Here is a 25,776-nt window from a genome sequence, read left to right as displayed (position 1 = left end):
TAATTTATTCTGAGAAACTTGGAACATTGATCAACTCCTTCCCTTCCCCCCTCCAAGATTATTTCATCTTACCAGTCTTAATTATTGAGTAGAAAAACTAAAATATCATTAGTTTTTTCTTACTGTGTTAGAGGCATATAAATTTCTGTTTAAAACTTTAGATAACATTAAGTATGTAAAAATTTATGTGAAATTAAAATTTCAGACTTTGAATTTTTAATCACTAGTTAGTTGTATATTTATTTTTAATAAAATTAAGTTCATAAAGAGCAATAATTGTTTGCATATTTTTTTCCTTTAGAGTGTTGGATAATTATTGAGATTTTGGATGCAGAGAGTAAATACAGGCCTCTTGAATCTTGTTTTAGAATGTATTGGGTATCTACTTATAAGGAACAGGCTCCTTTTAAAAGTATTATAAGAAGGTACAAACAATATGCCCCTTAGATGTCACTTCTGCTACAAAAATTGCATTATATAACTTTTGTCACAATTAACTTTTTCATAGGAGAAAAAAAGGTTAACAATTAACAACGTAGCTCGACAGTGGGACTTGCAACAACAACGAGTAGCCAATATTGCTACAAATGAAGATAGAAAAGATTCTGACTCTCCTCAGGACCCCTGTCAGATTGATGGAAGCACCCTCTCCGCATTCCCAGAGGAAACAGGGTATGCAATGGTATTTTTTCAAGATACGAGCATCTTTAGATAATTGAATTTGGAGTGGGAATTAGAAACCATTTTACATATAATTATTTAAAAGAATTTTCTTAAGTAAACTTGCTGAAATTAGAAATTAAGATGGAAAAGTTGAAAATGTAAATCTTACTATAACATTCTCCGAATTAAAACATGCTTCACAGGGCATTTCATATTTTTTATAGGGAAAAGTCTAGATTGCTTAATATAGTCTATGATGTCTTTTGCCCACTTCATCTCTTTTATCTCATGCCATCAACCATGTTCTTCTGTTATTGCAGCATCACTGTCTGTCTTTCAGTTCAGTTACTTCCTACTTCAGAACCTTTCTTATAGGAATAGTGTTTTTCTGCCCTGACACCAATCACTTCCCTGCACTATTTCTCTGATCCCGCCCTAGCTAACTTCAGCAAACCCACAGAGGTCTGAAGTTTAAACTTCACATCTTCCAAAAAAGCCTTCCCTAACTCCAAGTTGGTAGATAGTTGTTTCATGTGTGTCTTCCCCATTAGAACGTAAGCTTCATGAGGAAAGGAATCCTGCTTGATTGACTTGACTCCTGCTGTGTCCTCAGCAGCCAGCACAAAACCTTACTCTTTAACTACTAGTAGTAAGCAATTGGGCATATAATCTGAAAGTTACTCCAGCTGTGATCTATACTATCGGTCTATTCCAGTGGCTCACAACCTCTTTTCTTCTATGATACATTTATCACATGATAATATATCCCTAGGTTTATGAGCAATGCTGAGTGCATTATCTAGACTCCACATGTTTCTCTTCTTCTCAGAAAAGCATATTGGAATCAAGTAAATTCAGAGGGACATAAAGCATCTATATCTTTATAGTGCATGTATAATTTAAATATATATTTGTACAGCTGTCCCTCAGTATCCACAGGGGATTGGTTCCAGGACCCCTGCAAATACCCAAATCTGCAGATACTCAATTCCCTTATATAAAATGGGATAGTATTTGCATATAACCTATACTCTTCCTGCCATATACTTGAAATCATCTCTGGATTACTTAAATAGTATTTAATACAGTGCCTACACATCACTCCATTTGCGTGGATTTGGTATAGTACTCAGCATGTGGCGAGTTCAAGTTTTGCTTTTGGAACTTTGTGGAATTTTTTTCGGATATTTTTGATCCATTTGGTTTAATCTACGGTTGCAGAACCCACTGATACTGGGGGCCGACTATATTTACATAATTTTAAAATAAAGCCTAAAAATCAAAGATAGAATACATTTTAATTCTGTTTAATTTGATGAAGCATGTGTGTCTTATTACCTTAACTAAACTCTGAAACACCTTTTAAAACTAAATATAATATAGCTTTTACTTCAGGTTTTTAGCTGGAATTCTTTAAGCCTTTCATATGCAAAAAATATATAGTAAAGGAAGTAATTTGAGTGACATGAGAATAATGTTTTGGAAATTGTCTGGAGTTAGAGTCTAACATATATTTAGGCAAATATGCTTTTTAAATTTTAGTTATAGAATTAACTTATATCAGTGTATTTCCTTTAGCTCACTTGGGATCCACATGTAGACCTCGTCAGCTCTTTCAGCTACAAAAATAAAGCAAGAATAAAAATTCAGTCACTGATACCCTTTCTTCCAGTTGATCGAATCGGCTGCTGAAGCTTGTGCATTCATCACATAGTTCTCGTGCCATGGTTTTCAGCTCCATCAGGTCATTTAAGGACTTCTCTACACTGGTTATTCTAGTTAACCATTTGTCTAATCTTTTCTCAAGGTTTTTAGCTTGTTTGCAATGGGTTCAAACTTCCTCCTTCAGCTCGGAGAAGTTTGATCATCTGAAGCCTTCTTCTCTCAACTCGTCAGTCATTCTCTGTCCAGCTTTGTTCCATTGCTGGCGAGGAGCTGCGTTCCTTTGGAGGGGGAGAGGCACTCTGATTTTTAGAATTTTCATCTTTTTTGCTCTGTTTTTTCCCCATCTTTGTGGTTTTATCTACCTTTGGTCTTTGATGATGCTGACATACAGATGGGGTTTTGGTGTGGATGTCCTTTCTGTTTGTTAGTTTTCCTTCTAACAGTCAGGACCCTCAGCTGCTGATCTGTTGGAGTTTGCTGGAGGTTCACTCCAGACCCTGTGTGCCCGGGTATCAGCAGCAGAGGCTGCAGAACAGTGAATATTGCTGAACAGCAAATGTTGCTGTCTGATCGTTCCTCTGGAGGTTTCGTCTCAGAGGGGTACCCGGCCATGTGAGGTGTCACTCTGCCCCTACTGGGGGGTGCCTCCCAGTTAGGCTACTTGGGGGTCAGGGACCCACTTGAGGAGGCTGTCTGTTCTCAGATCTCAAACTCCATACTGGGAGAACCTCTACTCTTCAAAGCTGTCAGGGACATTTAAGTCTGCAGAGGTTTCTGCCACCTTTTGTTCAGCTATGCCCTGCCCACAGAGGTGGAGTCTACAGAGGCAGGCAGGCCTCCTTCAGCTGTGGTGGGTTCCACCCAGTTCGAGCTTCCTGGCTGCTTTGTTTACCTACTCAAGCCTCAGCAATGGCAGGTGCCCCTCCCCCAGCCTCGCTGCCACCTTGCAGTTTGATCTCAGACTGCTGTGCTAGCAATGAGCGAGGCTCCGTGGACGTAGGAACCCTCCTAGCCGGGTGCTGGATATAATCTCCTGGTGTGCCATTTGCTAAGACCGTTGGAAAAGCACAGTATTAGGGTGGGAGTGACCCGATTTTCCAGGTGCCATCTGTCACAGCTTCCCTTGGCTGGGAAAGGGAATTCCCTGACCCCTTGCCCTTCCTGGGTGAGGTGATGCCTCACCCTGCTTTGGCTCACTCTCGGTGGGCTGCACTCACTGTCCTGAACCCACTGTCCGACAAGCCCCAGTAAGATGAACCCAGTACCTCAGTTGGAAATGCAGAAATCACCTGTCTTCTGCGCTCACGCTGGAAGCTGTAGACTGGAGCTGTTTCTATTCAGCCATCTTGGAACTGCCTGGCCTAGTGTCAAGAATAAAAATTCTAATGAAGTGACAATTTATATAACTAATATACCACTCTTATATAGCCCTAGAGCTCTATTTAATATTACTTAAATGGCAAAATATAATTTTACTTGGTTAGAACTATAACATTTTATAATGTTAAAACTTTATAGCATTGGGCTTTAGATTTATGAAATAATACATGTCAGTTCTATTTCTAATTTCTTTTTTAAAAACTATTTTTCAGTTTCAAGTTTATCCAAATAATATGGAATTTAATATTCTAAAATTGTAATAAGGTTTTAAAAGTTAGTCCTTCAATCCATCAAATTTTTTTTTTTTTTTTTTTTTTTTTTTTGAGACAGAGTCTCGCTGTGTCTCCCAGGCTGGAGGGCAGTGGTGCGATGTTGGCACACAGCAACCTTTGCCTCCCAGGTTCAAGCGATTCTCCTGCCTCAGCCTCCCGAGTAGCTGGGATTTTACGGGTGCCCACCACCACACTTGGCTAATTTTTGTATTTTTAATAGAGATAGCGTTTCGCCATGTTGGCCAGGCTGGTCTCCAACTCCTAACCTCAACTCCTGCCTCGGCTTCCCAAAGTGCTAGGATTACAGGCGTGAGCCACCGCACGTGGCCTCAAACTTATTTTTATACACAATGTTAAATAAGGGTCTAACTTGATTTTATTTCAATTGACTAGTCAATTTGCTAATAACCTTTTAAAAATTAAACTTCTTTTTTCATGAGAATGCCATCTTTATCTCATGTTAAGATTTTGTAAATATGTGCATGTATTTCTAGACTATCCATTTCACTTATCTGTTTTAATGCCAACACCAGACTCTTTTATAGTAATTTTGTAGTAAGTTTTCACAACTTGTAGGGGAAATAGGTTTCCACTGTTCTTTTCAAGTTTCAATTGTCACACACCTATTCTTCCATATGAACTTTATTTATTTATTTATTTATTTATTTATTTATTTATTTATTTATTGAGACAGGGCCTCACTCTGTCTCCCAGGCTGAAGTGCAGTGGTGTGATCTCAGCTCACTGCAACCTCCGCCTCCTGGGCTTGAGCAGTCCTCCCACCTCAGCCTTCCGAATAGCTGGGACAATAGGTGCACACCTCTATGTCCAGCTAATTTTTGTATTTTTTGTAGAGATGGAGTTTCACCATGTTGCCCAGGCTGGTCTTGAACTCTTAGGCTCAAGTGATCTGCCCGCCTTGACCTCCCAAAGTGCTGGGATTACGGGCATGAGCCACTGTGCCCAGCCTCATGTGAACTTTAAAATCAGGTAACCTAAATAGAAAAGAAATGGTGAGAATCTTGTTCAAATCACATTTAAGTTTACTTATTAATTTCAGAAAAATTAACATTGTTATGACAGTAATGTCACTTTAAGAAACAGGTCTTGTTTGATATCCAGAGGGAGCTAACTGGGAAAATGTTGAAAGATTGAAGGAAAATTCTGAGGAACTAAATGAGGTTAGAGACCATGAAATTATAGCAACTTTAGCCTGAATGGTTGAGTGAGTTTATTCCAAGATCGCAGAGTAGCTAACAGAAGAGAAGCTAAATGTCTGAAAAAGAACAAAGAGACAAGGGATCAAAGGCAAGGAATTAAAAAATTCAAGTGCGATGACAAAGGAAAAGATAGAAATGATGGGTCAGATAGTCTAGGCGAGATTTTTAAGGAATTAAAAACCAGAAGGTTTGCAACAGATTGGAAGAAAATTTTGTTTCTGGGACTGGAAGTCTAACTAAATTTGCAGATGAGGAGCATATAAAGTAAGAGCATTAATAATGAGCTGGAATAGTGGTAATTTATGGTCAAAGTAAGCTTTTGAGGTTAAATATTTTAGAGGTAGAACACATTTAAGTAATGAAATCTAAGAAGTATGGAAGCAATTGTGGTTATCAGAGTGGATTGTTGGAAAAGAGTAAAAGCAAAGGTCACCAGAAGAGAGAAGATCCGTTGAAGCCATTATTGTAGATATTGAAGTTACTGATGGTAGAACAAGGTATGGTACCAGAGGCCGTACATCCTGTTCTCTTGTGACAGGGCTATTCACTGTTTAAGTTTTACCAGTTTTGGCAGCTTCAGTGAATGCAGGAGTATCTTTTTTATTAAATGACTCTTTTATCTGGCAAAACTATCTCTGATCAGTGGATTGCAGACTATTAACGTGACTTTCATGACATTTTGAACTTTTAAAGTGGCATATAGGCCAAACATTTTATGACCCTCTAAAATAATTTAAAGTCATAGGGTCTTTATGATCTCAAAAACAAGCAAGCTGTTCCAAGAGAAAGAGGAAGTATCTGTTAGTGAAAATTGTTGTGCCGTATGCTTACTGCCAAGAGTTTCAGAATTTTTATTAGGAGTTCCACAAAGTCATTAGCTTTTAAGAAGGGAGCATAGAGAAAGAGTTTGGGAGAGATGGGACAAGTGATGTGGGGGGTTCAATGGAGAAGATGTAAAGAGTAATGATGAATAATTAGGAAAGGGATCCACAATTTCTGGCAAAAGATTTACTTTCTACAAATGTATGTTTAAAGTGTCATGGAAACACTATTACATTCTCTTAGTTTGATTCTTTTTTTAATGACCGGAAAACTGGCAAGTTGAGTAGCCACAGAAGATATTTATATATGAAGGTAGAAAAATAAAATTTTAGGAACAGATAGTATATAACTGATAGAGATTAGAATGCAAAATCAGTTACTTATAACTTCTACTGGTTGTAGATTTTTCTTCAGTTTAGTTTGTACTTATCTGATTCCTTTAAAACCTCCTAGAATTGAAATTTAGAGATATTTCTAAAAGTAAAAGAACTTATTATACCTTGCATTTTGTCTAAACAAGGAACTCTTAACCAGTGCATTCAGTTTGGCTTTTTGAATTGTAAGTCCTTATTTTACTTGACCTCCTTACAGCATTTGACATAGTTGAAACTCCTCATTCACCTGATTTTCCTTTTATGTATGTGGCTACTCTCTCTTTTTTTTACTGGCTCCTTCTCTACCAAATCTTTAAATATGTATTATGCAGTTTTTTAAATTTGTAAGATTTAGATATACTACTTGCTAAAATAGATGAAGATTCAGCTCCCTTACCTCTTTTCCTCCCAAAACTATATATCTATAGTTGCTTTATTGGTAGCTTTTGTAATATGTAATATTTTGTTTCATCCACTATAGGCAATAGCCCTCAAGTCTGCATTTGCAAGATGAGTCTATCCTTTTTATTTTTCCCACTTTGTACATTGCAACTTCTATCAGCTATACTTTTGTAATTTCCCTTGTGATTTCTTCTTTTTCTAGTGGTTGTTAAGACTGCAGTGTTTAATTTGTGAATTTACCAGATTTGTTCATTGTGGTCAGAGAAGACATTTTGTAGAATTTAATCTTTTTAAATTGATTGAGACTTGCTTTATGGCCAAACATACGGTCTATCCCAGAGAATTTTCCATGCGTACTTGAGAAGAATATGTATTCTGCTGTTGTTGGGTGGGGTTTTCTATATATGTCTGTTAGTTGGTTTTATAGTGTACTTCAAGTCCTCTGTTTACTTGTTGATCTTCTGTCTGGTTGTTCTATCCATTATTGAAGGTAGGGTATTGAAGTCTGCAACTATTATTGTAGAACTGTTTCTTCTTTCAACTTTGTCCATTTTGCTTCATATATTTTAGGTGTTAAGTGCATATACCTTTATAGTTGTTATACCTTCCTTATGGATTGACCAATTTTTCAATATAAAATATTCTTCCGTGACTCTCATAAAAATATTTGATATAAAATCTATTTAACTTAATATTAGTAGCTACTCTGGCTCTCTTTTGGTTACTGTTTGCATGGAATATCTGTTTCTATTCTTTCCATTTCATCCTATTTGTGTCTTTTAATCCTGTAGAAAGCATATACTTGGAGCTTTAAAAAAAAAAAATCCTGGCTGGGAGTGGTGGTTCACACCTGTAATCCTAGCACTTTGGGAGGCTGAGGCGGGTGGATCACCTGAGGTCAGGAGTTCAAGACCAGCCTGACCAACATGGCGAAACCCCGTCTCTACTAAAAATATGAAAATTAGCCAAGCGTGGTGGTGCATGCCTGTAATCCCAGCTACTCAGCTACTTGAGGCAGGAGAATCACTTGAACCCAGGAGGTGGAGGTTGCAGTAAGCCAAGACTGCGCCATTGCACTCCAGCCTGGGCGACAGAGCAAGACTCCATCTCAAATAAAAGAAAATCCTTTCTGCTAATTTCTGCCTTTTAATTTGGGTAGTTTAATCTTTAAAGTCCTGATAAGGAAGGACACATGTCTACCATTTTGTTACTTGCTTTCTATCTGTTGTATATCCTTTTTTGGTTCCTCAATTCCTTCATTGCTTTCTTCTTTTGTATTTAACTGATTTTCTTAGTGTACCATTTTTGATCCCTTTCTTGTTCCTTTTACTGTACATTTTCTAGCCATTTTCTTAGTTGTTATCCTGGGGATTACAATTACCATTTTAATTTAGCTAGTTAGAATTAATACCAATCTAGTTGTAATAGTATATAAAAACTTTGCTTCTGTTTAGCTCTACTCCCTTTTCTGTTACTATTTTCAGAAATTACATCTTTAAATATTGTGTGCACATTATAGATTTATAATTATTTTTATGCATTTTTCTTCTAAATCATATTTTAAAAAGAGGAATTACCACCTAAAAATTCAGTAATACTGGCTTTTATTATGTACCTGTGTAATTACCTTTCTTGATGTTATTTCTTCATATGACTTCAAGTTACCTACTATTATTCTTTAATTTCCAGAGAACTTCCTTTAGCATTTCCTGTAGGTCAGGTATACTAGTAATAAACTCCCTCAGCTTTTGTTTATCAGGGAATGTCTTAATTTCTCTCTTACTTGTGAAGTCCAGTTTTGCCATATGTAATTCTGGGTTGACAAGTTTTTTTTTTTCTTTCAGCACTTTAAATATATCATCCACTACTTTCTGGTCTCCATGATTTCTGATGAGAAATCAGCTGTTTTTCTTATTGAGGACCCCTTGTCCATTATGAGTCACTTCTCTGTTACTACTTTCAAGATTGTCTCTTTATTTTTGTCTTTCAGTAGTTTGGTTATAATGTGTCTTGGTGTGGATCTATGAGTTTATCCTAGTCAGAGTTCATTGAGCCTTTTGGATATGTTGTTTTATGTCTTTTATCAAATTTGGGAAGTTTCTGGCCATTGTTTTTTCAAATATTCTTTCTGCTTTTTTTTCTGTCATGTCTGTGCTTCTGAAACTCCCATTATGTTTATGTTGGTATGCTGGATAGTGTCCCACAGTTTTCCTGGTTCTGTTCATTTATCTTTATTCTTTATTTAACCTCAGTCCTCAGACTACATAATTTAATTGACCTAAGTTTACTGATTCTTTCTCCTGCCTGCTAAAATCTGCTGTTGAAGCCCTCTAGAGAGCTTTTCAGTTATTGTACTTTTCAACCCCAGAATTTCTATTTGATTCCTTTTTAATTTCCATCTCTTTATTGATATTCTTTATTTGGTGAGACATCATTCTCCTGGTTTTCCTTAGTTATTTCAGCATATTTAAAATAGTTGACTTAAAAGTTTTTGTCTAGTAAGTCCAATGGCTGGGCTTCCTCAGGGACAGTTTCTGTTCATTTCTCCTTTTCCTGTAAGTGGGTTAGTCTTTCTTGTTTCTTTGTATGCATCATATTTTTTGTTGAAACTGGACATTTATGTGACGACTCTGGAGATCAGATCATTCCTCCCCCCTAGGGTTTGTTGTTGCTGCTTGTTTTGATTGTTGTCTTCTATTTGTTTAATGACTTTACTAATTATTTCTGTGAAGACTATATTATTTATCATGTGTACCCACTGAAATCTCTATTCTATTAGCTTAGTGGTCAGTTAGTGATTTTCAGAGATTTTCCTAAACGCCTGGAGAAAAAAGGAATAAATAAACCTCTCCCAGACTCTATGGATTGGTTCTGTTTTGAGGCACTCTTTCACTGCTTATCTAGGCAGTTTACCACTCTGCCTTAACCTTCATTCCCGCTTGTGTGGAACCTGAAGATCAGCCAGGGGTTAGGTTAGTGTCTTCTCAGGTCTTTTCCAAACATGTGTCTGGCCCTGGACATACATGTGGCCTTTTAGATTCCCTGGACTCACAGGAGCTTCTCACAACTCTATTCTCCCAGACATCTCTTTCCCCAGCCTCTTCCTTCTCAGCCTTTTTGGTCTGTCTGTTGCTTGCTGCAGCTACTATCCCTTGTCCAATGTGGTGGCAGCTAATACATTTTTGCCTTTAAATACTTTCAACAAATGCCACTTAGAAGCCACCTCAGCCCTAGAGAAGCTCCAAGGCAAGTGATACAAAGGCAAGCCCTTGAGCTAATCCTTCAGAGAGCCACCAAACATGTCAAAACACACAACTACAACTTTTTGAGAATATGGTCTGCATTGCTTCCTCTGTTGCCAGCAACCTGCACCAGGAATGTGGGCTGTTTAACTTCAAGGCCACCACCAAGCTGGGGAGCAGGGAATGGTAACAGGGTAAGTTAAGATGCTTCAGAACTCTCTTATTGAAATTCAACAGTTTTTCTTTTCTTCATTAAGTGTTTCCCTGGTTTTGTAATTTATTAGATTCCAGATTTCTGAAAAAGTTGATTTTGTTTTTGGGGTTTTTTTGTTGCTAGCGTATTTGTTGCTTTTGTGGAGGGATGGAGTGTTTTGGAGTTCCCCACTCTAGCATTTTTGCTCTCTCTTTGGGATTCCAATTTGGCTTTATTCTATCAGTTATACTTCTAAATTTCAAGATTAATGTCATTTATATATGTTCTATAATCATAAAACTTTGTCAGTTGGTAGCATTTAAAACTTGAAAACTGGTAAAGAGTATTTAAGTCTCTATAATATAACAATTTTTTACTTTATAGTAAAGGATTAAGCTATGATTATGTCTCCTTTTCCGCTTCCTAAGCCACTCTAAGAATAGTCATATCATCAAATTCAAATGGACCCCTCGTCATTATACCTTAAAAGTTGTCCAAACCCATGCCACATTTTAGTTTGCCCTGTATTTGAGTCATGCCTTTCATATATAGTTTGTTTTTTTCTGGAGTTTCTGATTGCCTTTTTAAAAAATTGAACAAAGAAATTTACTGCTGTTTCTACATTTCTGACTTCTAGTATCTACTCTTTTTGAAGCCTGTCTCTGTGATCTAATTTAGACTCATCATTTGCTTTTGGGCCATTCTTTATAGTTTATTATTTTATATCATATTATTAGTAGCCTTTGATTTTTTCTTGTATTATGTGTCTTTCTCATATCTTCAAGTATTTCTGTCCTCTCAACCTCTCGATGGTAAAGTTCTTCGGATTTTGTTCCTGGGCTCTCTTTACACTCTATGCTTTCCTCTTAGGCAGTCTCGTACCATGCCTTTGATTTTAAATACCATTTATATACTGAAGACACAAAAATGTATACCTCTTCCTTTATGGTTTACCCACTTAGATTGTGTTTAGGAAAACAAGTCCTTTACCACATTGAGATTTTAAAAACATTCTCCCATTTTGTCTTCCTAAAGGTTTAACATTTGGCCTTTTTTATTTAAATTTTTATTATACCTGTAATTGATTTTTATATTTGAGGCTAAGGTCTGATTTGGGTGGGGAGGGGTTTTCCTTCCATAGGAATAATCAGTTACCCTAGTGCTATTTATTGAGTGTTCTTTCCTTTGTCATTGAACTGCAGTGCCACTCTGTGAGACTTTTGTTGGCAGTGAGAGAAGTAGGTGGGAGAGACCTGTTACAGATCTTCAATTAATGCCCCTGTGTTCAGTCTCACTTCTCATCCCATCCTCCATCATACTTACTGTTAGTTGCTTTCCAGAGTTCCACTGAGCAATTTGGCTGCCATCTTTTTCTTATTTCCAGTGCATGTTTGAGAATACAGCCCTTTTTTATCCTTCTTCGTCACTTAACACTTTTTCTTTCTAGCTTCCAGAAATTTTCTGAAATCTCCTGCTGCCAATAGTCTTCCCCTACTGTGCTTGTTGTTGTTGTGGGTTTATGTCTTTTTCATTACTTTACTATTCTTCGATGGGGTCTTGGAGGGAGAGCTTTTAAACACATGTGCTTAGTCTATCTGCTATTTTTTTTCTTTGAGACGGAGTCTCACGCTGTGTCCCCCAGGCTGGAGTGCAGTGGCACAATCTCGGCTCACTGCAACCTCTGCTTCCCGGGTTCACACCATTCTCCTGCCTCAGCCTCCCGAGTAGCTGGGACTACAGGTGCCCGCCACCACGCCTGGCTAATTTTTTGTATTTTTAGTAGAGATGGGGTTTCACCATGTTAGCCAGGATGGTCTCAATCTCCTGACCTCGTGATCCGCCCACCTCGGCCTCCCAAAGTGCTGGGATTACAGGCGTGAGCCACGGCGCCCAGTCGTCTATCTGCTATTTTTATCTGAAAGTACGAAGTGAAGAATTTTAAACATTAGAGGTTATATTTCTACATTTTCTGTAAGTCTTCAAAAAGATAATTAAATTTTATCATTTGGGACCCTGAATGATACAATTTAACTATTTCTGAACATACAAAGCTAGTCAGAGGGCTGCAAAGTTTCTTACCTAGTGTTTCAATTCGTTTTTTAATACTACGTAGGGTTTTCCATTTTTAATAATCATTTATATTTATAGTCTTTAGTATTTCATAATGCCAAAAAAGTGGATAATTCTTGGGTTACAATGTCTGTAACCTTTGGCTTATGGGTGTGTAACTAAATGCCTGGAAACAAGTCTCCGTGAAAAAATTATAGACACAAAAAGGGAAGAAATTCTCTAAAACTTTGCTATATCCCACTAATGATTTCACTATTCACTGTACTTGGGACAGCTCTACAGTAAAATGACATATTGCAGATTTCTTTTCTCTGGCAGAAATTGGAAAGTACTTGGTGTAATGTTTTTTTTTTTTTGCTTACATTGGATGCATGCAGTGAAGCTGGGTTATTTTTGGTCATTTCCTGTCTATGAACACTGTGGTATTTTAGCCAACACTACTATAATAAAATATAATGCATACAATGAATTTTCACACCTATGAATGTTGTAATAGAAATTCATAAAATAAATTATTATAGGAACCGGCACCACTTATTCATTGGGAAAAGAATCTTCCGAAATATTTTAAGTCTTTCTGTTCAGGCCTGTTACGAAAAGCCTAAAGGTTAAAAAAACAATAATAATCCTCCTAAATAATGTCTCTTTTCATCTAGACATTTAAGAGTATGTTCTACATTTAGCTGGGCTTTCAGAGTCATTACTTTATTGCATTGAGCTAGTCACCCTGTCTTTTCTTAGGGTCCTTTATTGAAAAGGTATAGGATATTTTCCTGACTTTTTTTTTTTTTTTGAGACGGAGATTTTGAGGCTGGAGTGCAATGGTGCAATCTCGGCCCACCGCAACCTCTGCCTCCCAGGTTCAAGCGATTCTCCTGCCTCAGCCTCCCAAGTAGCTGGAATTACAGGCATGCACCACCATGCCCAGCCAATTTTGTATTTTTAGTAGAGATAGGGTTTCATCATATTAACCAGGCTGATCTCTAACTCCTGACCTTGTGATCCACCCACCTTGGCCTCCCAGAGTGCTGGGATTAGAGGCATGAGCCACTGTGCCTGGCCTCCTGACTTATTCTTATGTAAAGATCAAGTTGAATAGATGAAACTTTGGACTTAAATTAATCACTAAAAATCTTGAAGAGAATTCGTATTTGATGTCATTCTGCCTGCTGTTATATAATTAATATTTCAGTTGGAGAATATAATTGGAAATGTATTGGACTTTATGGTAAAACACATTTTAAACATCCTCCAGAGAAGAATACCAGCTTTCTTAGAGTACAGATTTAGACTAGACAGAGGTAGGAAACTGGGTCAGATGACCAGTTACCCACTCTAGAAATCCGACTCACACTTAATTCCACCCTTTCCTTCATTCTCCAGTCAACCACTAAGTCTTACTTTTATTTATTCTCGAATGTCTAATAAATCTGTGTTCTCTTTTATTAATAATAATCATGAAAATGTACTGAGCTAAGTATGAGGCATAGTTTAGAATATTTTTTTCTAATCTTCACAACAACTCTGAAAATATATATATATATTATGATAATCATTTAATACAAGGAAACTGAAACTCAAAGAATTGAATAACTTGCCCCAGAAGTCATCAGTTACCCATGGCAGATCTGGAATTTGAACTAAAGTCTATTTCACTTTCTTGCCATTGCCATTTTGACTACACCATACCATTTTTTGTTATGCCAGCATATGGTCTAGTTGACACTTTTGCAATGGTCTTCTTACTCATCCCCTACATTCAGCCTCTCCCTACTATGTCCTCCACAAAGTTGATTGACTTATCTGTCTGAAGTGGGTCTTTGAGAGCAGAGAGCATATCTTATTCATCTTTGGATCCCTAACACCAATACCTAGATCCATGCATGATACTTTGGAGGTGCTTAAAAACTTGCATTGAATATAATCTCATCACTTTTTACATTTAAAAACCTTTTTCTGCTTCTGAACCATGCAGGATAAAATCTGACTTTTCAGGCTCATCTCCAGCTCCTACTCCCCTCCATGTTTCAATGTTCCTACCCTATATTTTAGTGTTCTAGCCATAGAAATATTGTTCAACCCAGCAATCCCATTACTGAGTGTATACTCAAAGGAATATAAATTACTCTAGTATAAAGACACATGCACGTGTATGTCCATTGCAGCACTATTCACAATGGCAAAGATGTGGAATCAATCTAAATGCCCGTCAGTGATATACTGGATAAAGAAAATGTGGGAGGCCGAGGCAGGCAGATCACCTGAGGTCAGGAGTTTGAGACCAGCCTGGCCAACATGGTGAAACCCCGTCTCTACTAAAAATACAAAAATTAGCTGGGTATGGTGGCATGTTCCTGTAATCCCAGCTACTTGGGAGGCTGAGACACAAGGATCTCTTGAATCTGGGAGGTGGAGGTTGCAGTGGGCTGAGATTGTGCCACTGCACTCCAGCCTGGGTGATAGAGTTAAAATGTGTAAAAAAAAGAAAGAGAGAAAATGTGGTACATATACACCAAGGAATACTATGCAGCCATAAAAAAGAATGAGATCATGTTATTTGCAGGGACATGGATGGAGCTGGAGGCCATTATCATTAGCAAACTAACACAGAACAGAAAATCAGATACTGCATGTTCTTACTTATAAGTGGGAGCTAAATGATGAGAACGCAGGGATACCCTGAGGGGAAAGACATACCAGGGCCTATTGGATGGTAGAAGGTAGGAGGAGGAGGAAAAATAACTAACCGGTACTAGGCTTAGTATCTGGGTGATGAAATAATCTATGAAATAAACCCCCATGACACAGTTTGCCTGTGTTACAAACCTGTACATATACCCCTGAACTTAAGGGTTAAAAAAAGAAATTATTCTTACATAAATATATTATACATAATCAGGTTTTATTTTCCATACAAAATAAAATCTGTGTCAGGTTTGCACACGTGCCCCTGAACTTAAAGTAGTCATTCCTGCGCCCTTCTTCATTCTGTTTTCCCAACTTCTGCTCCTGATAAAAATCTGCTATTTATCTCTCAAGGATCAGTTCAAATGCAACCTTCCTTTTTAAATTTGACTTTTCCCCTCTGGAAGAATTAGTCATTCCTTTCTCTGTGTTCCCTTAGCATATGGTTTAAATATTCATTATATCACAATAAGCACATTATATTATATTTAATATATATATTCATCTTCCTCTCCACCCCACCCATCCAGATTGAGAGCTCCTTGAGGGGAAATATATCTTGATTTATTATTATATCCCCAATGCTTAACACAATATCTGACACATAATAATTTCACCACAAAAACCTATTTGTTTAATGAGATATTGAGGTCATTTTAGTTTAGAAATTATATCCCATGTGTTTATTAGGTTGATTGCAGAGTAGGATTAGAGCAGTTATATTTCTGAAACTATAACCCAGTAAAAGTGAACAATAATTTTGCTATATCCAGAAACCTTTGTATGATCTCAATGTTGATTGTTCTTATCAATACAGATGATTTAGTGGCATGTGCCAGAATTCTTAGCACAGTGTTTGGTAGATAGTGGGCTTTCAGGACATGTTTGGTGAATGAAAGAAAGAATTAATTAGTTAATTAATTAATATGTGTGTATGTATAACTAAAAAGATGTACCCATATCTGCTAAGGATACAAGGAAAACTAGAAGAACAATCCCCAAAATATAAACATTGTTTGGCAAGCTAAGTCATTTTTTAATGGAGCTCAGAACACACTTTCCCAGAGGAGCAAATTTGTAAACATTGGCCAGAGTTTAAGGCTAAACTCAAAAGCTTCCTTCAGAAAATAACTGAAATGGGTTAGGTGTTATATGGCCTGTTTACTAGGTGCTAGTGAAAAGGATGAGCCTGTCTGCAGCCCAGGAGACTTGCCATTTGTTTTTACCAAATGGGCATGTGATAGCTATATAAATTGGAAATTACTTCTGCTTTGTTTTGTAACCATGTCACTGTTTTGCTGAATGTAGTCTTGTTTATTATGTCACTTATTTCCTGAAGAGTTTACTTGACAAGCCCTTTACACAAAATAAATAATCCCTTTCTGATGACAGACTTTTTATTATGGAGGTTATATTCTTAAACTTTTAATTATGTGGAAAAAGAAAGGCAAGACACTTTTAAATATATGATGTGGAGCAACATCATTTCCCAAAGGATTTGTTGATGTTTTTGATACATAACTCTGATGCCCCATCATTTTTACATTAAACTTTTTTGCTGGTTAATGTGGCCATCAGGCATCCCTATGTGGGTAAACCTTCTTGCTAACCCTTATTCTGTGTCTATATCACTGATTCTGCCCCTTTACTGAAGTTATAGCTAATGGTTCAGACATCCTTCTTAAGGTATAATACATACTCATTAAAAACTTCATCATTGTCCCACTTCATTAATTCATCCAAGAAATATGTATTGAGCAGAGCATATACTAGGAGCTGTACTAGATGTTGGATCTACTATAGTAATTGTGACAAAATTCAAGCCCTCAAGGATCGCTGTGTTTGGTAAGAGAGATAGGTAAGGCAACAAGTAATTGCAGTACAATGTGGCAAGTATTGTAATAGCAGTATGCACTCTTTTCATCTTCTTTGTTTTAGTGGCAGTGAAGCTGTCCTTTGTTCTGTTCCAGTATTGATTATATAAGCAGCCTCAATGAGATATAATCTAACTCAATGTATCACACAAAGCACAATGTATGGAACTAATTGTTAAGTCAGTTTTTCCTATTATCATCCTTCACCTTTCTAAGATTATCATCTAAGACCATTCATGTACTACTACTCATTGGATATTTGATTTTTGTCACATAATAATCATTGTCTTAAGTGCTAGTCTGGTAGAAATCGAGCCTTTTTGTATTTTCTTGGTTGCATATTCACTTAAAGTAGACTGATGTTATTACTCATCTTGTTATTGAATAAACAAATGTGTAGAAGGTTAACTGGTACCTCTGAAATAAGTATGATAAACAACAGGGCAGCGCTTTCTTAGTTTTATCCCTTAACATCATTGTAAATGTTTGAAGATCTTTGATAATTCATTCAGTATACATTGTTAAAAGCTAATTACTAGATTTTGGGTCCCCAAAGATGAAAAAATATACAATCTCTAGCCTCACTCACTATCTGGAATAACAGGCAAAATCGTAAGCATAAAATTGTAATATAGTTATGAGAAGTGTGTTCCAGGAGTGTACCAAAGACCATGGGAGCACAAATAAGAGTGAGACACTAATTTTAGTAGGGGCAAATAAATGCTGGATGAAAGCAGAAATCCCAGAAGGAAAATGCAGAAACAAAAACCATGCTTTGTTTAAGTTTTGAGGTTGGGTAAAACAAATAGTTATTTCTCTATTCACAAAGCAGATAATATGAGTTGGATTAAGATATTTCATTTATTCTCTAGCTATCATTTAGATAGCCTTATATAAAAAATGTGGCTTCTACCTTGGAAATAATAATTACCAAATTCAGTGCAGTATGAGAAGCATGTATATAGATATATATATATACATATAGTATGTGTATATATAATATAAATAATGATTCCTTTTCACTATTTCTTGTTTCAAAGTGAGGAGGAAATCTACACTGATTTTACTGATTATAACTGTAGTATACACTTTTAAAATTTCAAAAACCATTGAAGTATCCAAAAGTAGAAAGTTAGAGTTATCCCCTAATACAACCTCTGAGAAATAAACTATTTTTAGCAGTTATTACTTGGTTTAGAAACATATTTTTGTATGTATGGTTCTTACTATAGAAATACTAATTTGTGAATTGCACTTTTTTTCTAGTCAGAAAAGTTTATAGATTGGGAAAACCTATCTGTGTTGACATGAAAAGATAACCATAATGTAGTAAACGGCTTGTTTTAAAACTAAAGGGAATATTAGTTATCTTTCATGGATAGAAATAATTTGGGTTTAGAGGTGATCTTTTTTGTTCATAATGTGCCTCATTTTAAATTAAAATATATGATTAGAATAATACAAAACTGCCAGCTAGTCTATTGAAAATTAGTCCTTAATGCTCTAGGTTTAATTACTGAAATGAAAAAAGAATATAAAATTGTGAAGAGCTTTTCTGACAGGTCATTATACTGTTAGGTATTCTGCATGATATCTTTCATTTAAAATTATTCTTTGGGTTTTCCAGGCCTCTAGACTCAGGACTCAACAATGCTTTACAAGGTTTATCTGTCATAGACACATACCTTGTTGAAGTGGACGGGGATACACTTTCCCTGTATGGCTCAGGAGCACTGGAATCTCTGGATAGGAATTGGAGCGTTCAAACGGCAGGAATGATCACAACAGTCTCCTTCACTTTCATAGAATTTGATGAAATCGTCCAAGTGCTTCCTAAACTGAAGATTAAGTTTCCTAATTCTCTGGTAAATATTTCCTTTTAGTAGTATATATGAATTATTCTTAGTCAATGACTTGTGTGTTCAGGCCAAAGACCTGTTTTAACTTGTATTTATGTAGTTTCTATCTGGCAGGAAGATTTAAGTTTTCTGTTGATTTTCTTGAGCTAGGATTTAAATTAGTATTCATAAATGGCCTTGAAGTTTTATGTTAACATTTGAAATTGTATCTCAAAAAAAATGATCCTTTGTGGAGTAGAAAAAGACTGATATAATTTTATTCAAGTTATATATTTCTACTTTATAAATGATTCACCTTACCACATAGCCTTATGTATTCACCTATTGTACCTGGTAATGGTGAAATGTATATTTACTGTATAATTTTTACAGTTGTCCCCTAACAATGTTGAAAATAATTTTAATAGCTCATTAAAATTACTTTGAGAAATTAGCCTTCCTCAATTATGATGTCATTGTATTATTTAGTATGCATTTGGAGAAACTGATTTCTGTAATGAGTTCTCTCTTGAGTTTTTATTATTGTTGTATTTTTCTCTGTCAGCCAAGAGACTTCCCTCACCTGCCTTTTTGGTGGGTTTTTGTTTTTATTTTCACTTCATTCTCCCTAAAAAAGATAGTTAGGGGTGGAGACAGTATGTTTAGAAAAGAGCATCTAGATTCACAGACAGAATGCTTGCATTAACATTGCAGTTTTAGTGATTTGATTTTTCTGTAGCCAGTATAACTATCCTACGTAGTGTTTGGCAAGATACAAGTAATAATAACTAACTAATTCTTCTCAGGAAAATTGTGGGGGCCTGTATTTATAAAGCTCTGAAATTTTCATTTCCAGTCTTTTTAAAAAAAATTATTTAATGTCAATGTAAAGCATATAAAATCAATAATTCCTGAAAGAATCTGCATTATTTGATATTTATGTAACTTTAAAGAATGTTTGTTTATAAGTGAGACTGTCATTTATAGAAGGAGTCACCCAGAATTCAATATTGGATGGATTCCATCAATGGTGCATTGGATGAATTAAAGTTATGTAAGTTTAGTACATTCAGTTGATGTAATGTAATTGAAAACATATTTGCTAAGCCTAAAGTTTACATATTTACCTGGGGAATGATTAGTGAAGCTTTAATGTTAATATTTCAATATAGTTAAAATCAATGTTCTAATCTGTATTTGTGTTTTATCATTGCAGCACCTTAAATTTAAGGAAACAAATCTTGTAATGCTGCAGCAATTTAACGCACTAGCGCAACTCCGTCGTATTGACCAGTTGACAATTGATCCTCAAGGAAATCCAGTTGTCAATTTTACACTCTGGAAATACTATGTACTGTTTAGGCTAAGCCATTTTAGTATGCAGAAAATAAATGGAACAGAGGTAAGCTAAAAACTAGATGAACTATAGAATAAAAATATTCCTTCTTAGGGGAAATAGTTACTTTAAATGTTTAGGAATTTAAGTAATCATGATAGAATATTTGAGATATAATGTTTTTTTTTTAAATTGACATTTAAAATGTCAAAAGGCTAAGAATCTATTTTAAAACTTCCAAAGAACTAAACAAATTGTAAAAATAAAATAGTAACCAGGTTATAGTGAATGGCAAATACTTATACTGTTGTTTGTAAGCATTCAGTGAAATAAAATGGTGGGGCGACAGTTAAAAATAAAAAATAACTCTTTTATAAGTAATGTGATCTTTGTATTTCTCAAAGTACTTTGCAGACTGCCTGGTATGCAAGAGGGGATAAGGAAGTAAAACCTAAGTGTCAACTAATAAGGGTATTGTGGTAGAGAAAGGGAAGAATAAAATGGAAAAAAAGGGGGAGGAAGAAGATGACTTACAAAAAGAAGAGATGAAAAGGAGAAATAAGCCAGGAAGAAAGATAAAATAAGAGAAAGTGAAAATAAGAGAAAAAGAAAATAAAATAAGTATAAATAAATGTCTGGACCGCTTTGTTAATAGCTAGTAGCAACCACTGTGCCATGACTACACTGGGTAACTCAGGTCTGGAGCTGAATAGCCGGAAAATTATTAGTGAAAAGTTATTTTTAGATTGATTCTGCTAAGCTTGTCACAAGGTAATCCCCCAGCTACTCAAACGCCATGTTCTTTTAAAATATTAATTTGGAAGGAAAGAGAGAAGCTATGCTTCCACCTCTACTGAATTTAAACACTCCTCCAAAGGCAAAAAAAATCTTTAATATGTTGTTAGTCTTATTACAATATCTCTTGAAATTCAGAAGACCTCTTTATTGTAAGATTAACTGTGATCAACTTTCTGGCACAGTAACTGTATTTCCCTGCAGCTGATACAGTACAGGTAGATACTTAACTCCAAAAATTCAGCATACTATGAGGAGACTGTACATCTCTGGATCCATGTACAAGCAGCTATATGAAATTTGCATCAACCATGGTATTTCTATGACCTCAGAATCAGCCATCTGCTGAAGATGTTGGGTAAATCTGAATCTTCAGATGACTTTTAATTTCTCCAGCTAGTTCTCAAGAGGGTTGGCTCAGTCTTGTGTACTCACGTATACTATTTGGTACTTCCCCCGAGGTGAGGTTGTGAGTCCCTGAAAGGACCTAATAATTAGTCCTAAAGGTTTTCAAAGTTAGCCCAGACTGGAAATAGAATGGTTATTTTTACTATGGGTGAGTGATTCTCCCTTAATTGAGGTAACAAACCGTTACCTCAGTTAACCTAAATGGTGTATTTACCCAGTAGAATAATACCCATTATTATCGAACTTTGAATCAGGAAGGAATAGTATAGTTATATAAAGTGGAGAAGAATTAGAAAGAATTAGAAAGAACCAATATAATTTATTCTGATTTAAATTTCTGAAAATCTCAACGCCAGGGATATTTGACACTTTATTAAAATACCTAAAATATATTCCTGTTTGTTAAGTCCTTGACCTTAGATAGTAATGTTACACTGCATTTTTACTTCTCTGTGTATAAAAAAGAATGATATTGCTTGAGGTAGAATTAAATTGAATTAATAGCATCAAGAAAACATGGAGTAGTGGCCTGCATTGGCCACTAGGTGACTATATTGGACCAAACACTTATTAGCTAAGAAAGAATTTGAAGTCTCCTTAACTGTGAACATCCAGGGACGAGAAGAGAGTTAGCCTGCACTGATTCATATGTATAAGATGTTTGTGAATTATTGGTTTGTTTTTAAGAAAATGCCTGTGAAGAGTATTACAGATAGTGTCAGGAACAAATTTTCAAAAGATCCAAAATTTAATTATACCAGGGTTTCTAAACCTTGGCTCTGTTGACATTTTGAGCCAGACAATTCTTTGTTGTGGGGGCTGTCCTCTGCATTGTGACATGTTTTACAACAACCCTGGTCTCTACCCACTAGATGCCCGTAATGTCCAGAAATAACTAAACATGTCTCCAGACATTGCCAATTGTTCTGTAGGGGGCAAAATGGCTCTTGGCTGGGATCATTGAATTATATATGGACAAAGAAACAGTACTTAAAATGTAAGCAACCCTATTTTATATTAATGAAAATACCCCCAGATAATAATACAGGTACTGCTTTCAGCTTTTAGTACTTTCTTGGTTAATGTAAGAATAGGTCCTCATAGGGTATACTTGTGACAAGTTATTCTTTTTGGGGAGAAAGACTGATAGAATGAACAGGAGCATCCTTGCTAATTCAGTGAAAGTTCCATCTCTCAGGAAGGGACAAAATTATCCCTATAGGAGCAAGGGATGACCAACAACTTGGCTTACCTTTGACACATTATTAAAATGAATCTATCCCATTGATACTTGGGAATTTTTTCCTCTAAATCATTCTAATCCAAGAAGCTATAGGATTTCTGAAAAAAGAAATACTAAAAATTGAAGGTACCTCAAGTATAATTCTCAGGAAAGACAGCTTCTAAATCAGAGCTAACTCATCACCTCCAATCAACTTCCATCATCATGAACCACAATTATACATCTTCATTTTAACTCAAGAAAGAAAAATATCAGTGAAAACTCTTCTTTCCACAGCACAGGAGAATGTGCTTTTATGGGCTTAAAAGATAATATCTAATCTGGATCTCTCTTTGGGATTATATTCGTTTTATCCAGCTAAGAGATGGTGTCATTTTTTTATCCCTTTCTATTGTATCTCTTCAGGTGACACAGAATGATATGATAATGGCTGAAAGGCTCTTTGGAATCCTAGCACATGTAGCATCTTCTGAGTTACCCCAGTATCGTCTGATTTCCATTCTGGGTGATGCCAGGTAACCTTTAATTTTTGTAGTTTTTTTATAGAATTAGTGTTACACTAGAAAAAGAAATAAATTCCACATACCTCTTAACTATGCTAATTATGTGTTCCATAAACATGTATCCTAGACTGGCCTATTGAAAGTGTTGGGGATCTTAAGATAAATAAGATGAAGTCCTTCTTCTCATATGGCGTATAGTCTAATAAGTTAAAGATATATACAAACAATTAAAACGTAATGTTTCAGGTGCTATAAGGGAGGGCTATAGGAGGGACTAACCATATTTTGGAAGAACACTGGGGAAGGCTTCACAAAGGAGATAACATTTTATCTAGTTCTTTGGGAATGAGTAGGAGTTTTCAGGTAGAGGATATGGGGAAAAGATATCTGCAAAAGCACAAGTAATTGTAAATATCTCAGTATAATTGGAACATGGGATGATTATGAATAAATGATAGGAAATGAAGCTAGAAAGATTGATTGTGGTCTAACTTTGAAGAGCTTTCCAATCCATGCCAAGCAAAAATGAAAACTTGTGTTTTGTAATAAAGCACAAGCAATCATATAATTGGATTTACATTCTAGAAAGGCTACCATTTGAGCAGGCAGAGATTGAAGTAATGAAGACCCACCAAGTGGTTACTCTGTAGGCCAGGAGAGATTATGAGGGCCAGAGCCAAGGCAGCAAGATAGAGAAGAGGAAACCTGACAGAACACACTAACTGACAAGGTGGAGCATGGATGAAGAAACAGTCAAGGATGGTTGACCAGTCATGATTCAGTTACAGATCATACAAGTCACTCTGGTTAGAGTAAGCAAGGAATTAGATATCTACAAAATATTTCAAAGCATTGAGGAAGCAGTTTCTAGACTGAGCCTCCAGAGATATCTCCCAGAATTATACCATAGAACAAGCCGACAAAGGAAACTGCCTCCTTGCTATGGTCTTGGAGCACTTTGCTACAGTCAAGGACAACAGGAGACTGTTGTCCCAGCTGTGAGTACCAGGATCATACCACTTTAACTGTGCTGAGGATCAGGAAGTTCCCTGCTCTGCTCCCCAGAATCTGGGTCCAGAACCATGTTACCCTACTATAATTTACACTAACAAAGTGAGTCTTTTGCATGCTACTCCTACTTCCCCGCTTAGCCCAGTTCTGAATTAAAATCTTACCCAAGTGTATCTGATTGATGGAATATAAATCCCATCTAAAACCCACAAAACAATTCTGAAAAAAAAGGAGGCATTGAATTCAAGAAACAATGATGTAGAAAGAAATCGGTAAAAATTATAGTTGTCTGAATAAGTATTAATGTATAATGTTAAAAAGATTAAATAACCTACAAGTAAAAATCCAAGAAAATCCTAAGAGAATGTAAGTTAAAGTTTACTTTCTCTCCCTGTTTAGGAGAGATAATAGGTACTAATTAACAACAAAAATTGATGGAAAAATACACGTTTGTGTGTAATAAAATATTAAGGGTTTTCATTAGAAAAAGATTAGATGAATAATTTCTAAACTACTAAAAGGAAAAAAGTGATCAACGAAAAACCGGAAAGAAAACAAGCATTTGGGTTATCACCATAAATATTAATAAAGTCTTCTATTAATAGATGCTCTCAGATTGAATTAAAAACATGTTTTTCAGAGATACCCCTAAAAAACCCCTAAAGGCTTAAAACAAAGGGATGGGAAATATATAATGAGCTAAATGCCAACAACAAACAGAGACAGGAATATTAGTGGTTAATAATGATAGAATTGATGACACTAAAAACTACAATCCCCCAGAAAATAGTTATGAAACAGTGTAACTAAGACTACAGCTTTTAAACATATCAACAAATACAAGCATATATTGACAAATTTTTCAGTTATTGTAATAGTCATTAATATGCTTCTCTCATAAATCAGATCAAATCAACTAAAATCAGAAAGACTATAGAGGATTTGAATAACATAGTTAACACATTTTATCAAATAAATATAGTTAAAATCTTGTGCTGACAACCTTATTCCCAATTCAGAAAAAAACACATTTTATTCAAACATGTATGGAATGTTTGTAAAAGTTGAATATCTATTAAACTCAAAGTAAATCTTCAAGTATCTCAAAAAGCATACTCATACAGATCACATTTTCTAATCATAATATTATGAAATTAGAAAATAACGGGTCAGGATAGCCAAAAACGTATCTAGTTGGAATTGGGATGGGTAGTGGGGTAGACAGCGGACTCAACCTTCCAGAAAACAAAATACAAATGCCTTTAAACTTTAAGAAAAGGATGTTTGGTCAAAGTTGTAGACAACCAAATTTTAAAATAATGAGATAAATTTGTGGGAAAATACTAGAAGTTTGATGATATGCAGCCGCAGTCCTCAACCTTTCTGGCACCAGGGACTGGTTTCGTGAAAGACAGTTTTGCCATGGACAGTTGGGGCTGGGGGATGGTTTCGTAATGAAACTGTTCCACCACAGGCATTAGATTCTCATAAGAAGTGGGAAACCAAGATCCCTGGCACGTGCAGTTCACAATAGGGTTTGCGTTCCTATGAGAATCTAACGCCACTGCTGATCTGACAGGAGGCGGAGCTCAGCGGTAATGCTCGCCTGCAGTTCACCACCTGCTATGTGGCCCGGTTCCTAACAGGCCATGGACAGTCCTGAATAACACAGTTATTTCACCATGCTATATATCGGGGTCTCCAAGCCCTGGGCTGTGGACTAGGGCTCAGGAACCCCGATATACAGCATAGCAAAATAGAGTTCTTACATACTTTTTGT

General features: G+C 35.9%; 1 protein-coding gene across 4 annotated transcripts in view; it reads left to right on the top strand.

Moving 5' to 3' along the window:
* Positions 1–25,776, top strand: part of LRRC49 (leucine rich repeat containing 49) — a 165,943-nt gene that overhangs the window by 96,110 nt on the left and 44,057 nt on the right. For all 4 annotated transcript variants that reach the window (XM_032176080.2, XM_032176081.3, XM_032176086.2 and 1 more), the window contains 4 exons: positions 509–672; positions 18,490–18,727; positions 19,917–20,102; positions 22,888–22,997. In XM_032176080.2, the coding sequence (XP_032031971.1) occupies positions 509–672; positions 18,490–18,727; positions 19,917–20,102; positions 22,888–22,997 (698 nt within the window). The remainder of the gene's footprint in view (positions 1–508; positions 673–18,489; positions 18,728–19,916; positions 20,103–22,887; positions 22,998–25,776) is intronic.

This window comes from Hylobates moloch, unplaced genomic scaffold (genome assembly GCF_009828535.3).
Source record: "Hylobates moloch isolate HMO894 unplaced genomic scaffold, HMol_V3 SCAFFOLD_14, whole genome shotgun sequence".
Taxonomy (NCBI): Eukaryota; Metazoa; Chordata; class Mammalia; order Primates; family Hylobatidae; genus Hylobates; species Hylobates moloch.
This window is presented reverse-complemented; position numbering and strand designations above follow the sequence as displayed.